This window comes from Chinchilla lanigera, unplaced genomic scaffold (assembly GCF_000276665.1).
Source record: "Chinchilla lanigera isolate Chin_1 unplaced genomic scaffold, ChiLan1.0 scaffold00014, whole genome shotgun sequence".
NCBI classification, from domain to species: Eukaryota; Metazoa; Chordata; class Mammalia; order Rodentia; family Chinchillidae; genus Chinchilla; species Chinchilla lanigera.
The window spans coordinates 18,747,608-18,764,373 of NW_004955415.1; the positions used below are offsets into that span (position 1 = coordinate 18,747,608).

Consider the following 16,766-nt stretch of genomic DNA (forward strand, 5'->3'; position numbering starts at 1 on the left):
GGGAGGAAATGAGGACAAGGGCCACTGTGGACTTTTCGAGATTGATTAAATAAAGCCTATAATGTAGTAGAGAAACAGTAGCATCCTCCACTAAATAATTACAAAGTTTACCATGAGGTTGACCTTAGTTCTAATCAAAATCTTTAAAAGTTGCTTCTGTTCTTGAAATTGACCACTGTGAAGTTCTTTGGCTTTTCTTAAATGGAAAAATAAATAGGTTTTTGTTTCATTTGCACAGTCTCCCTCCCTGCCTTTCAACTCTGGCCATGGTCCTCTCTTCTCTCTCTCTCTGTCTTTCTCTCTCTCTCTGTCTCTGTCTCTGTCTCTGTCTCTGTCTCTCTCCCTCTCCTGTGGATTGAACCCAGGGCCTTCACCAGGAGCTACATCCCCAGCCCTTCCTTTTTAACGTTTTATCTTGAAACAGTATTTTGCTAAGTTGCTGAATTATCTAGGCTGTGTTTGAACTTGCCATCCTCCTGCCTCAGCCACCCAGAGTGCTGAGATTCCAGGCCTGGGCCACCGTAACCCTGTGTGGATCAGCCTTCTAAAACACAAGCCTAATATGGCTCCGCTGTGTTAGAAAAGTGGGGACGGCACAGTATGGGCTCCACAGCCCAGACCCGCTAGATGGAGCTGATGGGGAACCCCGAAGGCGCAACCTGGTACTGACGGTGTCAGGCCCACCTCCCTGCCCTCTGCCCTGGGTCTGTCCCTTGGAGCTCCTTGGGGAGCCTCAGCGCGGAGCCCAGTCTCAGGCCTTTTTATTTCCTGCAGATCTTTTGCTGGAGACCTCTGCATTCAGCTTGCTTCAATCGCTCGCAGAGTGACTCTCCTTTGCACTTGAGGCTCAAGTGCTTCTTCCTCACAGCTGCGTCCAAGCTTCGAGCTTCATGGCTTCCAGCACTCCAGGAGCCCGGCTTCTTAGCCTGGTCCAGAGTCTGCAGCCTGTTTTAGAGGCTGAGAACAGCTCTCACCCGTGGTACCGCTTCCTCTCTGCACCTGCGCGGTTGGGCTGGGGAGGTGTCGGGCTGTAGGGAAGAGCCAGATGCCCATGCTGGGCAGCTGGGCCAGAGACGCCCTACCCCGTGCACTGGCAGGACAGATGGTCGGGTGGGGCAGGGGGGAGCAGAAATGCCAATCTGCCTCGTGGGGGGCGGCATGCACAGCAACAGGATCCCTTGCATTTGCATAGAAACAGAGGCCAAGACAAGTAAGACGCCGAGGACGCACGTTTAAGGAGGCCCCTCGGGCTTGGGTCGCGTGGGTGCAAAGCGACTTTCAGCTGTGCACTTAGACACCTCTCTCCTTCACCTTGAACAACCGTGATTTGCAATGCATCCCGCTCAGTCCTTCAGCACCAGGCTCCATTCTCCCACCTCACTGATAGAAACGCTCTCCTCTCCTCCCCTTGCCTTGTTTTATTTTCTTTTCCACATAGCACCGACACCTTCTGCTTGGCTCGATTTAATTATCCTGCTCCCGGTGTTTGGTGTATTTCATCTCGTTCTGGGATGTGTACCCCACAAAGCCTGGGTCTTTGTTTTCGGTCCTCGCCTGTCCCGAGCACTTTGAACTGAACCTGATATTGCGCTAGGTGCTCAGCAAATATTTTGGATGAACTTTGCCATTGCAAAGCAAGAAGGCAAACATAGCATAGGCTTCGTGTTCAGTCTTTCTTGCTTCTGTTCACTACAAAAGAGCATCTTGTCTTCCTCCATTTTTGCTTGAGAAATTCTATGCATGATATAGTGATAGGCAATGACAGGATGTTTCACACTTTTCCTGTCTGGGGCGTCCTGTGCACTCGAGCCTGGGCCTCACGGGGTCACCTGACTGTATTCTATAGCTATGGCGCATACCACAGCAGCAGCACAAAACCGGTGGCCACGTTCACCATTTCCGTGTCACATGGTTTATCTGCTCTCAGTATGTGAGATCCGGAATACTTCTCTGCAATACATTTCCCAGGGCAAGCGTTCCTGTTGGCATTTGATGCCTGTTTGTCGTATGGGCCAAAATAAAAGGTTATGTTCTGGGAACGGGGACATGCTGTAAATCAGCCTCTTCATGGAAGGCTTTTTATTCTGTGGTCTGGCATTATTTATTATTTATCCCATGTTTCTGCTCTTCTGTTTGGATGACTCATTGCCTTCATCTTTTGCGGGCCGTACCCTGGCAAGGTGCCCTTTGTCTTTACTCTCTCTGCTCCTACTCAGTCTCCACCCTGGACACTCCCTCCTGCTCACTCCACCCCAGGCTGGTCCTTCTCTGCCGCTTAGGCAGCCCACATTTGGATGGAGCACTGTGTAGTGCAAGAAAAAATGTACAACGAAATGTATCAAATTTGAGTATGTTGTTAAATCGAGCATTTCTGAAATGAAGACTTCATTACCTTAGAGAAATAATTATAATTTAAGATGCAATTTCATGGCTTCACAAAGCTACAGGTAAAATGGATATCTAAATATACCCTGCTGTTGTCTGTCAAGGATAAACGCTTTCAAAGGTAGCCTGTCCCACTGGAGGTTAGTGGTAGAACCATATGGTTAATAGATTACTGAATCTGGTGTTAGAAGTCTGAAAACAGGGTTGGCTTGATCAAGAGCAATTGAACAAGAAGAAACTTTCACATCCAGTGTGTGCTAATTGTAAATGCATGAAAGGATAAAATTTAAAAGCTATAATGGTTTTCTCATCCTGAACGGGCATGTGCACCTACAAAATATTTCAAAGGCACAAAAGAACAAAAACTCTCAAGTAGAAACTCCTCAGGTCTTCAGGTGCTCCCAAATAAAATTGTGAGGTGAAATTCAGTAACTGTTTTCTTTGGTTTAAAGGTTTGAGAGAGTCTCCAAACTGCTCATTAAGATTACCACATAGATGGAGAGAGGGACACAGAAAGGAGGGAGGAGAATGGGGTGGGGAAGAACCGGAAGTTGAAGAGGGAGGAGAATGGGGTGGGGAAGAACCGGAAGTTGAAGACTGCTCCGGAGACAACAGCCAGGGTCCTAGAACAAGCTCACCTGCTTACTGGCTGCAAGGTGTAGGAAAAGCTCCCTTATCTGTCCACGCTCCTTTCTTACCATCAAGGTGGAGCTGATAAACTTGCTGCAGTCCCAGTCTGGAGGCAGGGCTTGGGGGCTTCTACCTCACTAGATTTGGGGTCAGTGTCCTAAGCCCTGGCTTCAGGGTGCTAATAAGAGTTCCCAGTGGAAGGACAAAAGTGAGAGCCGAGAAGTGTGTCTTCAAGAGCATTTGGCACACTGTGGTCCAGCTGATCATTATCTCAGGTCTGGTCTTGCTGACAAGTCCCCCCCCCCCCGCCCGGCAGCGGGGATTATTGTGACTTAACGGGACAGTGCAGTTCCTCTCTTCAGATGACCGCTCCTCCCTACAGGGAGCGGACATGGTTCCATCATAAGGTGTGGGTCTATAAGGCTCACTGTTCCAGGGATTTGAGAGAAGCTGGTAAAAAACTCAGAGAACAAACCCTAGGAGCAAACTGGAGCCAGGCAATGATTGGATTCTCTTTTCCATCTCTAATTTTAAAGGAGACCCTGTTACACTAATAGTCCATTTCTGCTATAGTCATTGTAAAACCTTCTGTGACCCTACTCAATACATAGATTCTCTTCTCTGTAACTTTGAGCAAGTCGATTAATTTCTCTGAACCCCAGTTTTATAATCTGTAAAATGGCAAATAATATTGTCCATATGAAATATTATTAGCAAGAGATGTTCTGTACTGAACATAACAAATGCTTATTTAAGGGCAGCTTTTGTTTTTATTGGTTACAGCGCAAGAAGGAAGGTTTAGTGTAAGAGAGGCACCACTAATGCAGGCAACCTCAGCTGATTTCAGAACAGTTTCTCAAAATCATAAGCTGGATCCTTCATCCCTGCTCATGGAATCTTCACAACAAATCTGTGAAGTTGATCCTCCCACTTTATAGATCAGCAGGTCTAGGCACAGAGGCACTGGGGAGTTTTTCTGTGGTCACACATCTAGTAGGTCTCAGAAGCAGAAATCAAGCATACATCTGAATCCACAGCCTGTGTGCAAATAAATGAAATAAATAATTTTAAATCGTGGTACTGCTTGCTTTATATGGCGCATTTAGTTTGATGGACTCAACTGTCATAAAAGTTAAACTGATTATGTATGAAAGGCAATCTGTGAACTCATGTCTAAGAAACAGTGCCAGTGACTCTTCTTGCTCCATGCAGACAAATCCTTCCTGGAGAACGTATGCAAATGTAGTACAGAATTAGGTTGCCTTATTTATACTCTGAGGCAAGGGAAGTGGCTTAATGGCACAGCTATAAAGAAAGCTATGTGTTGCAGAGCGAAGATTGCAAAGATAGTGGGAAAGGTTTAGGCATAAGTAACAGGAGAAGAAATTCCTACTTGAGAGTGTGAAAGAATAAATGCAACTAAAAAGCAACCCATGGGAATGTGAAACTTCAGTAGGATTGAGAGTGATATAATTAAACAATAAATGAAACTGCACTTTAGTACCAGTTAAATAAGAAAGACGTTTTGAAAAAATAATACCCTGAGCTAGCGAATCTGCATCTCAATCTGGTCCTGGATGCATTACTCCAGGCAATCTAAAAAGAAAAGCAATTTGGAGATTATAAAAGTATTCATATTCCTCAATGGAATAATTCTCCTTCTGAGAATCTAGTCCTGAAAAATCATTTAAAATATGAGGAAAAAATGAAGATGTTCTCCATAGAATTATTTGAATGTCAACTGTTAACATATATCCATCAAACAGTTGAGGAATGGTTGAATTGATATTGATACTCACAACCTCATGCTTGCCAGGGAGGCACTGTGCCACTGAGCTAAATCCCCAGACCTTTTCTAGAATGATATAAAGACACTGGAGCTTATGAGACATACCACTTATTTGTTTGTTTATTTGAGAGATGGTCTCACAATGTTGCCCAGTCTGATCTTAAACTCCTGGACTTAATTTACCCTCCCTTTCCAGTTTCTAGAGTAGCTGGGAGGTGTGACAGCCACTGAGCAAGATGAAGTCCTTATTCATGTCACACCCCAGTGAACTTTAAAACATGCCGCGTGAAAGATGCCAGACACAGAGGGTCACACCTTGCGGGACTCCACATATCAGATGTTTGGAATCAGCAGATGTGTGGAGACATAATGTCAATCAGTGGTTGCCTAGGACAACATGGGTGGGGGGAGGGTGAGAAAGAGGAGGGAGTGCTCCTGGGTACAGAGTTTCCTTCTGGAGTGACAGAGTCTCCCAAGGCAGATAGGGATGACAATTGCACAATTCTGTGAATATACTGAAAGCCATTGAACTGGACACTCTAAAATGGCCGAATTCTGTCTCAGTTAAGCTTTCACATACTATTTTTCAAAAATGCAGTCTGAGTATCCACTATAATCAAAAGTTACACAGATACCTAAAAAACAGGCTGGAAGTAAATATGAACTCATGATGATATAACCACAACAGTGATTTGGTTCAAAAAGTGAATTTATGGGAGCAAATTTTACCTTCTCTGTCCCAAATTTTTATACTGTGATTAAATTTCACTCATTATGAAAAATAAAATATTTACTTAATACATAAATATTCTTCAAAACTGTGATTTCCCCTCCACCAAAATCCAGTCTTTTTTTTCTTCTTACCCTATAGAATCAGGAGTCAGACATTTTATACTCTAGCTGCCCTCACATCCCCTTTGTCCATTTTATGGCATTTGATAAAATTTTATGCATAAAAAAGACAACCACAGGGGCTTGGTGAGGAGCTCTGTGGTATAGTCTTTGCTTAGCAGGAGCAAGGCCCTGGGTAAAATATAATACACCATTTGAATGGGTTTAACCCCCAAATTAAAAGTATACACTTAAAAAATTCTGGCACGTTAAACATACATGTATTCTCATTTTTAGGAAGTGATTGAAGCAATCGCAGAGTGTGCATTTAAGACTTCACCTTTTCCAATTCTCCTCTCATTTGAGAACCACGTGGATTCGTAAGTATTGAATACAATCATCAAAGTCTCTCAAATAGGGTATATTTAGTAAGTGTTCATTAGACTAAAGACTATTTGACGTTATTAATGGCATTCTTCAATCATGTTATACAATAAGTGGCATGTTTTCATCTGTATGTTGATGGAACTCATCCATTTAAATCTCATAAGCATTAAAATAGTCCATTGGCCTTGTAGAATCCGTTTTCATGCCATAATACAACTTTTAAACCAAGGACTTCTTTTTACAAAGTAGTGCAACACCTTTTCTTACACAAAACTTGTCTCTATTGTGGATCTGAAGCTCAGTATGCCACTGTATAAGCCCATTCCTCATGAGCCCGTTCTGCTGCATGCAGATTCACAGCCAGTTTTGCTTAAAACAGTGGACAGAACGAAAACCATATCACATTCACTTGATTCTGCATCATCAGGAAACAGCCATCCAAAGCACGGTGCAATCAGCTGACACAAAGTTTTCCTACCATTTCTGGGGGTCCTTTTGAGAGGAAGAAATCTGTTCTGTCCAGTTGCAGTTTCCTCAGAGCACCTTTTGGATTGCTGCATTTAATACCTCATTGGCTGCAACAGCTAGAACTTGGAAGTGACTTCCTTAGGGGATTCGCTCAGCTCTGCCCACCTATTTGTCCTTGGGCCCTAACTGCATTGGCCACTTTTTTTTCTGGCACAGTAGTTTCCGGTCTTGCTGATGTGGTTTGTTTGTTTGTTGTTTTATCTGTTTTAAGAAAACACATCTGCTAAATTTATTTTCTTAAAGAAATAGTTGTATTACAATTTGACAGCATGAAAGATGACAGTTTCATTCTAGACTGTCATACACTGTCCTGAACTCTCCTTGGGGACAACCAGAGATATATCCACCACCACTACCACCACCACAACAGCTGACATTTCCTGAACGTTTATTTTGTGCCCAGCAACCTTCCATGTACTTTGCATGCCTAAGATTACGTAGCCCTCATTACAAACCCAGATGTTCCTCAGAATAAATATTATAAGCATCCTTATTTTACAGATGAAGGAAGTGAATCCCAGCTTGGGTGAGTAACTTGCCCAAGGCCATGCAGCTAAAACATTGCAGATATGGATTCAAATCCAGCCCACCTGGCTGCAGAACTCAGGCCATTAACTAACACTATCCCTTACACAGACAGAAGTATCATGAGCCTCCAAAACATCAAATTGGGATAACCAGAGCTTCCCAAGGCAACTGCCTACAAATGTCACATTTATGTGGCTTGTGACTCTCAACTATAGGATTTTTATTTTTATCATCTTTCACACTTCTATACAGAGATCCAAAACTAATTCCTACTTTGTGCACCATAGAATGATAGTGCCCTGATGCTGCTCTCTCTAGGTAAATACATTTAGCTGTTAAAAGTACATTTAGCTGTTAAAAATGCATTTAGCTGTTAAAAGTTCATAACTTTTCTGTTATCTGGTGACAACAGAAACAGGATAACCACTCTGGCCTGGTCCCATGATTGTACCCCAGACCACTGAAACACACTAGTGGCTGTGACATGCTAAAAGCCTGGCTTCCATTGTGGGGAGCAGTTGTCTTTGACACCTTCCCACTGTCCTTCAACTCCAGATACTAAAATTGCTCAGCCACAGGTCTTTCCTAGGAAAAGTCACCCCCAAAGAGAGCTCATGAACTTTTCTTCCCTGAGCAGAATCCTGCATTTGACTTGTGGCTCCCCACACCTGGTTGTGGACCTGTGACACACATCTTCCCTAAGTGCCAGCACTTTTGCTTTCACTGGGTGAAATCTCAGAATCCTTCACCCCCACAGAGACCCAGGAACATACTCTCCAAGCACCTTAGTTCACTCTACCCTTCCACTTAATTTGAGAACTAGCACTTTCTTCAAAAGGATCCTATGCCGAAGCCAAGTGAAGTAATGTTTAACCCTAGTGCAGCCACAGAGAATCGTGAGATTTTGGACAAGGTCCTTAACTTCCTGGAGCTGCAGATTCCTCACCTATAGAGGGACTTGGTTTAGTTCAAATTGGAGGGTTTACCCCAAGGCATGGGGTATTCTCCTTGTTGGAAAACTGACCACTTTGCCTGGTGCTTATACCTTATGGACATTTTAATATGTTCATAAATGTCTGATACAGCCTGAAGCTCAAAATGCATTTGTGAATTTGTCCCCTATTTCCATGATAGCTGCTGTCAATGCTCTAAAACTTCAGTTTTCTTTTACTATTTTTTGTTTGTTAATTGCAATTTAATGCCTTTTATTTCTTCAGTTATAACCTGTAATTGAAGACATTTTGTTTTCTTCTGACTTTTGTAGTCGATTTGCTCTCTGCTACGATTTAGTCAGGTGAGCAGGTGTGTTTATTAAGAACAGGAACGGCTTGATTGCTAAGTAATCCATTGTACTTTTTCTTGGACACTTCCATCTTGCTCTTTCCGTCTTAGACACAGATCCTTGCTCTTCCCTCGGTGTTCCTCAGACCAGCAGCACCTGCATCCTGGAGAACAGCTTCTTAGAAATGCAGGGCTGGGGAATGAGAACCAGAGGCAGAGCATTTGCCTAGAGTGTTTGAGACCCTTGGTTTCTTCTGTAACACTGTAAGAGAGAGAAATGATGGAGACAGAGATTGCAGCAATGCTGGCCCCATCGTGGATTCAGTGTCAGAATCTGCCCTTTAGCAAGACCCTAGGTGAAGTGAATGAATTGTTAGATGAGAATCTAACCCTGTGGGTCACTACCCACCTGCACAGAAATGACCTGCAGCCTTTTTGAAAAGCATGTACCAGGGCTTCCCTCCCCATTCCATGAATAAAGGGACTGGGGACCTGGCTGTGTTCCCTGCAATGCCAATGGCTCGGACGTTTTGGTACTTGACTTGAGTTAGAATCATTGCTCCAGCTCCATCCTTCTGCGGTCTTGATTTGGGGACCACCTGGCAGAGCATACCTGCCTAGGGACACCTGGAACACCACCCTGATGTCACTCTGCTGGTAAGAATATGGCTCCCTGGGAAATCTTGGCAGCAGGACACTGGGTAAATAAAGTTCTTCTTCGTTCCCAAAGTCACCAAGTCCCGACACTAGGAGCAGTGCATCTACTGCAGCACCTGTTGGCCCACGTTACCCTGCCACAGTGGCTTCCAGGCCAGGACATGCGGCAAAGGCACAGACAGAGCTGGTGAAGACGCGGATTCCTGGGTTCCCTTCCCCAGACACCTGCACCAGATCTACCTTTCTCGCGAGCTCCGGGTGACATCGCTGCTGCCTTTCACTTGGTGTAGCAGAGCTCTGTGATGCTGGATAGGCTCACTCTGAGAAAATGAAGCAGAGGCTCTGGGAAGTTCCTTCAGTGCAACCTGGAATGTGTGGACCAAGCACAAATGGACTTGTTCTCAGGGGCAGCCAGAGCATGGGCCGACTTGGCGGAGCCCCTGTGTGTGACAACCAGCGGCGTCACTGCAGCCTCTGCCACCTCAGCCTCTGCTCTGCCTGTTCCCAAGGTCTCATCGACACACTTTCCAACAGAGGCCTGATGAGAAGGTGCTAGGAACTTGCTGGGGAGCATCACAAGTTCTTAGAACCTCTCCTTTCCTATTCCTGCAATTCCAGCTGTAGAGGATGATGTTTTAACCCCAAAGAACTCTCCTGGCCCCTAAAACACCTGCTTTGTTTAAAAAAAAAATAGAGTAAAAGGGATATAATGAGAACTGTTCTCTATAGCACTGTGGCGTATTGTAATTTGAATTTCCACTTGTCCCCTTCCGGAGGGGAAAATGATCCATGGTCCAGGCTTATCACTGAGGGAAGAAGGAGTGAAAGGAAGAATCCTGCTTTATAGTTGTTTTGAATTGTGGTGAAGCAGACTTTTCATCACCACGCCTTACTCCAGGCACAGCCCCACTTCTGCTCCTGAGTATGATCGCAGCAGTAGGAAGAGATTTGACTTTGGGGGATCAAGTTTGATAGCCTGACTCTCAAACTCAGAGTATATAAGACTCCACAGAATTGGATACCTTATAGTGCTATGTAACATTCCATGGAAAGAGAAAACATGTTGATTGCTTTTGAAAATGTTGAGGAAAGCAGGCGTATTGAAAGCACGTGGATGTTCCTCTCCATTGCACATTCGCAAGTGCTGGAGGCATAAGTTTTCTAGTCCAGGTGACAGACTCCTCCCTCTAACTGCGGGATCATCTGACAAGTGCCTGCTCCTGCAGTGTTTCAAAGGCATTTGTATCTGTGACTTCATTTCACCTTCTCAGCATCCTCTGCCCCTTTCCAGGAACACTGTGATCATCCTGGTTTTATAGATCCGGAACCGTTCAAAGCCTGGAGTTCAGCTCAGCAAGCCCTGGGACTCCAGCCTATTCCCAGCAGTCTGGGTTCCTGCTGGCAGCTCTCTCAGGACACCTCCTTTGCCACATGTACAAAAGAGTGCCAGACTTGTCTGCAAGGTGTCTGCTGCTTTTGCCTTTCTTGTAGGACCCCTACGCAAGTCCCCTCTGCTTTTTCCTCTTCTCCACAGGAGATTCCCCCCTCCCCCCTGTGAGTGTCTTGCAATTGACTTAGAACCAGGGAACGGAACAAGGGGAAGGAAGTCTCTAATTCTGGGAATTTCAAGAATTCAATGACAGGCAAATGACCTGCTGTTCCCTCTTCCTCTCTGTCAGTATCTATGCAGGTCAGCGTTAAAAATAGCTTCACCCAGCCTACGTCCCCAGTGTGCACCAGCTGTCACTGTCCACCTGTGTGTTACTGAAATCTCACCTCCATCAGCATAGCAACTTGGAATGATAACAGTGGGTCGTGAATGGTGGGATTTAGGGAATTACCTCCTTCTGCAGTTGATAACACGAAGTCACCACATCTGAGCTCTTGCTTTCTTTCCTTTTCTTTCTCCCTTAGCCCAAAGCAGCAAGCCAAGATGGCGGAGTACTGCCGGCTGATCTTCGGCGATGCCCTTCTCATGGAGCCACTGGAAAAATATCCAGTAAGCAGCTTTCATGTCTGATCCAGGAGGAAGGCTCATATTATTTATGACTGGGAGACTTTTTATTTCCCTCCCGTTCTATTGGTTGGTACGATGAATGCAGTTGACCGTGAGCTCTTTAACCAAGAGGTGCCCAGTAGACACAAACCTATTCCCGTCCTCCTCCCTGCCTTTTCCCTGCCTTGCTGCCTCATTTAACTCGGTCAGAGGTGCAGGATTCCCAGCAATCAGAGGCAGCACACAGTCAGTCTAAGAAGACAGGACCCTGCTTCCTTCCCAGTGGAGCCTCATCAGTGATTAGCAGCACACTGCAGGTGGCACAAGCATTTTCAAGCCCCTTTCTCCCTCTCTTACATACACCTTTCAGGCTGAACTCAGGCTTCTATGGCTGTGATTATATCCTTGTGTGGGGTAAAAAAAACAACAAAAGTATCCTAACATAGCCCCTCCACTCTTAGACCCTTTGGCCCAGTCCGTACACATCCTTAAGTGAGTTCAGACCAGTCCCCAGGCTCCTTGAGAAGAACAGAGGATGAGCTATGGGAGTTCAGTAGACTTCCTAAAAATAACCCTCCTGTGGCTGGCACAAGTGCTGTCTGATACAGTATCTAACGCCCTTCTCCTGGGAAATCGATTTTCCCATTAGATGTGCAAACATGAAACAGTAGAGGGCTTGCAAGTGTGGTAGCTTGAATGTCAGGGCTGGAAGGAAATGTGAAGCCCAGGAGATGCGCAGCGAGATTACCTACTACCTGGGTGGACATTTGGCTGGGTTTTGTTGTTTTTTTGTGGTTTTTTTTTGGTACTGGGAATCAAACTCAGGACCTCGCGCTTGCCAGGCAGGCACTGTGCCACTGAGCTATATCCCCGGCCCCAGCCTCTTTTTAAACTACATCTGAGCAGTTGATTCCACCAATTGGTTTGGAAGCTCCTGACTCATGGGACCCATTCTTCCTACCAGATCCTGGGCTTCCCTGCTTTGAAAATTCCAACCAAGGCCTTACCTGTCCTACATCAAGGCAGTTGGATTTATGTGGGCCATCAGGAAACTCACAGAACTTAGGTAGATCACCTCACGATTTTGTTGTTGAAAACTACATGTACAGGAGTTAAACTAGGTGTAGATGTGACAAAGAAAGAGCTTGGAACCGGCCACCCCCACCTCCAGACACAGAACACGCATAGTGTAGGTCCCTCGTGAAGAATAATCTAGACACTCTGGGTGTCCAGTGCTTGCTGGGGCTTCTGGAGGGACTTTCAAGGAAGGCACAGATTTTGATAGACTGCGCTTTTCTCTTGTTAGCTGGAATCTGGAGTCCCTCTTCCAAGCCCTATGGATTTAATGTATAAAATTTTGGTGAAAAACAAGAAGAAATCACACAAGTCATCAGAAGGCAGTGGCAAAAAGAAGCTCTCAGAACAAGCGTCCAACACTTACAGTGACTCCTCCAGCGTGTTTGAGCCCTCGTCCCCAGGAGCCGGTGAGGCTGGGAGGGGCCTGGGGCCTCTGAAATTACCTTAGAGGGACTATTTGGCGCGGATTTAAACGGCCTAGGTTTTCTATTGCTGCTACAAACGTCAAGTTTAAAAGTACACGGATGTTGTATCTTCGAGTTCTAGAAACTCAGAGACTCACTGGGATGCAGGAGCTGTAAGACTGTGTTCCTCTCTGGAAGTGCCAAGGAACAATTCTTTTCCTTGCTTTTTGAGCTTCTAGAGCCTCCTACACCCTTGGCTCACGGCACCCTCCCCAGCTTCAAAGCCAGCAGGCCCGCAGTTCTCTAGCACAGCAGCTCCTTCTGATCATTCCGGGAAATGTCCTCTGTTCAGAGAGACTCGAGTCTCAGTGTCAGATTGCCCAGGCCACCCAGGTCGCAAGGTCTTCGATTGACCCTAACTTCCGGTCTTCTTTATTTTTCACAGGACATGACCATGTGTGGGAGGGCATTATTCTGGCTCTACATTAGCCAAATAATCTTCAGGGTGACTACGTGATTTTAAGGTCCTTAATGGGAAAAATTAACAATAAGACCGAGAACAAGGTGTTCAGGGGAGGTGGGGGCATACTTGCTGATCCCTGGCTAAAGGTTGCTGGGTGTCTTAGTATTTTATGTTTTACAGAACCTTTTAAAAGTCATGAAATAGCAAAATTACTTGAACTATCTATCAAAGTTATTAGGTGATACTTATTGTCTTTCTTTTTCCTCTTAAACTTAGATGGAAATAGATATTTTATGGTAGATTGGAAAGGAAGACAGAGTGGTCACTCATTTCCCTAGGATTATTTGTCATTCAGTCCAATTCATTTTCCAAGTCCAGTCAGAACCTTGATAATCTGAAGGTGCATTAAAAGATCTGATTAAGTAGAGGAAACACCCAGCTTGATAGCAGGAAGTCTGCAATAAAGTTTAACTTTGAACTTGGCATGGTGGTGGATGCCTGTACTCCTAGCCGTCTGGGAGGCTGAGGCAGGAGGATCTCCAATTTGAGTCTAGCCTGAGCAATTTGGCAACTTAGAAAGACCCTGTGTCAAAATAAAAAAAGGGACTGGGGATATAACTCAGTGCAAAAGCCTTCTGTTCAATCTCTAGTACTCCAAAAAGAAAAAGAAAAAAGAGAAGAAGGAAGGAAAAAAAGTTAAGACTCAGGGGCTAGTGGCGTAGTTCGAAGGTAGGACATTTGCTTGGCAGGCACAGCCTGGGGATCTGGCCAGAGGATAAACTGTGACAGAAGTTTAACACTGGAATAGTCACTTTGGAAAAGTGTTCAGTGTATCTACAAAAGCTGAACATAGCCCTCCAAGCTTCAGAAATTCCACTTCTAGAGAAACACCCAGTAGGTTAGGAACGTGTATTCACCTTTACCAAGAGATGTGTATACGGACTGCTAAACACAGCACTTTTAAAAATAGTCAAGTACTGGAAACCAAACAAATGTTCAACAAGTGAATAAATGGTGGTATATTCACACGAAGGAATACTATAAGTCAAACATAAAAACGTGTACTTTATGAGTCCATTCATACAAAGTACAAAAGCAGACAAAGCTAATCTGTGCTGTTAGGAGCCAGGGTAAAATTTGCCCTTGGAGAGGAAGTAAGGAAAAGGGACCCCGGGGGCTTTCTAAAAGCTGAGTTACATTTTGTTTTTTAATGTGGATACTGGTTACTTTTAGACACTTTCATTTGATGAATGTTCTCTGCACTGTATACATCTTATGTATGATCTGGACAGTATTTTTTTCTGTATTCCTATCATATATCAATGAAAAGATCTAAAAACAATTTAAAAGTGAAAAATATAAACTCTAAAGCAATCAGAAAAATAATAATGGAGCAAGACTCGGGCTTGTCTTGCCTTCTATTTTTGCATCCTAATTGCCATTTGCTTTTACTGTTTAGATCGACATCCTTACCTACAAACATTATATCACTCTCTGAGAGGGTTCTGTTTTGTAGCTCTTCAATGTATATTTCCAATGTTATTACACAATTCTGATTTATTCTTCAAAAATAACTTTTGATCTCGGTAAGAATGTTCTTTTTGAAGTTTTGAAATGGTTAGCATTAGAAACCACCTAGCTTCCAACAAGCTCCTGTCCCCCTAAAGCTACCAGCAAACCTTCTTCCCCTGAATGTGGGTGCTTGTTTTTTTTCTACCGTTTGCCTTTCCTACTACCAGTTCTCTCTCCCTCTCTCGTTAAGTGGATGCATAATACAAATAACTTTTACAGGCAATGGACGTTATTGCTTAATACTGAGAAAGAGCAGCAATCTGTTAGCAATTCGGTAGATTTCCTAAGCTAGGCTGTCCTCTGTTGCGCAATCATTATTTATTTCAGTGGAGATTTTTGGACATGTTAATATGTAGGTAGGCCCCTGGGTAAAGGGTACTGCTAAGGTACCACTTGGTTTGTAGACTGTGCAGTATCAGAAACTCAAGTCACTTGAAAAACATGACATGGATCTTATTTCAAAGTTAATTTACTTACTATGGCCTCTATTGGCCATTTGCCTTTCTAGGATTCTGCCCCGTAGCCAGCACTCTCATGTTAAAGACTTAGGGTCAAGATTTTATTTACTTTTTATAGTTCAACAAGATTCCTTCCAGACTCTTCCAAAGACTTATGAGAGAACCTTATAAATATATACAATTACTGTGGATCAGTTTTACAAATAAATAAACATGTTTAAAAACTTGTCAAAAAAAAAAAACCTAGGTTTTTGCTCTTATAAGTAAAGGAAGGCAAATTCTTTCTTTCCCACAGAAACAGAAAAATGACCTGGCTAGGTGTTTAGAAGGACTGCTATATCGCTGTGTCCAATGAAACATTTTGTGGAAGGCTCTGCCAAACATTTTTTCAGGTTATTTCATTAAAAGAATCCCCTCTTTGGTGAAAAAAAAAAACAGCAAGAATGAGAACTTTAGGCAAAATTCTCATTATTAGAAGTACTTAAGGAGCAACCTCTTGAAAGTACATGTTGACAATGAAAAGAAGTACATTTTCTATCCAAAATAAAATTGACTCACCCTATTGATGCAATATTGGCCTCATAAAGTGGTTTATGAGGTCTTTAATAAGTCATAAATAATAACGCTTGTTGGTCCCAGAAATCTATTACCTCTAAAGATATCTCATGAATGCCTTACTCACTGCCATCATTGATTGAATGTCGTCAGCCAAATGAAAGTATTTATAAGCTTCTTGGAAGGCAGTGATGCGGGTACCTTGTCATTTCTATGGACTGAATGGGGACATTTAACCACAGAAGACGGGATGTGGGGGGCGGTATTTGGCAAAGTTGCTTGCCTCATTGTCCAGCCAATACTGCCATCTACTGGCTTGATAATGCTAATACCGTAGTTAAATACTTTGAGAATCATAACTTCTTTACATTTGACTTGCAAATATTTTTACATGCTTGGGTGGGACTAAAGCACAGAGGCATGGAAGAATGTAATACTTCATACTAGTGTGAATATTTTGGGTGGAAAAATGTCCATTAAATCCTCGGGGGAGAAAACAATCTATTGAAATGACTGTGATAAATGATAGTGATAATAAATAGTAAATCAATGATTGGTTAATATGAAGCTGAATTAGGTCTGAGTGAGTGAGACTTTTAAGAATAATGATTTCAAAGTGTTCACCCACTTTATCTTGCCTTCTTTTTTCTTTTTTGGCACAGGATTTCACTATGCAGTTCAGCCTGGCCTTGAGCTCACTTTATAGCGCAGGTTGGCCTCAAACTCACAGCAATCTTCCTGCCTCAGCCACCCGAGTACTGTGATTACTATCTTGCCCTTTTAAACAGACTGTTCTGCTTTCTAATATATATGCATTGTTGATCGTGCATGTATAAATGGATTTCCAGTTTTTGCAATCATTTTTGCTACCATGGCTCCAGAGTTCTTGTCCTAGTTCATCACTTCTTTGATTTCTGGGAAGCCCTCCAAGCCCTTGGAAAAGCTCAACACAGGTTCACTAAGCTATGGAGCAACCCAGAATTGCACTGGCGTCAGGACTTAGGAGACTAGGAAAGAAAAAGGGATACTTGGTCCGTGTTAGCATCATAGGATACATATGCCACAGAAAAAAACTGTGTATGATGTCACAAGCTTTAACAACATCCACAGGAAAAAAATGATAAGGACATTTTGTATAGAACTGAGATATTTTAAATGATACTTCTTCACAACTCTAGAAAAAAACTATATTCAAAATGTCAATATAGTTCTCTACAACTCATAA

The 16,766-nt window shown here is 43.6% G+C and overlaps 1 protein-coding gene across 1 annotated transcript in view; it reads left to right on the forward strand.

The window, feature by feature from the left end:
- Positions 1-16,766, forward strand: part of Plcb1 (phospholipase C, beta 1 (phosphoinositide-specific)) — a gene marked incomplete at its 5' end in the record, with an annotated part of 704,492 nt that overhangs the window by 537,000 nt on the left and 150,726 nt on the right. The window contains 3 exon segments of the mRNA XM_005380862.2: positions 5,933-6,015; positions 10,931-11,015; positions 12,319-12,496. Of these exon segments, the coding sequence (XP_005380919.1) occupies positions 5,933-6,015; positions 10,931-11,015; positions 12,319-12,496 (346 nt within the window).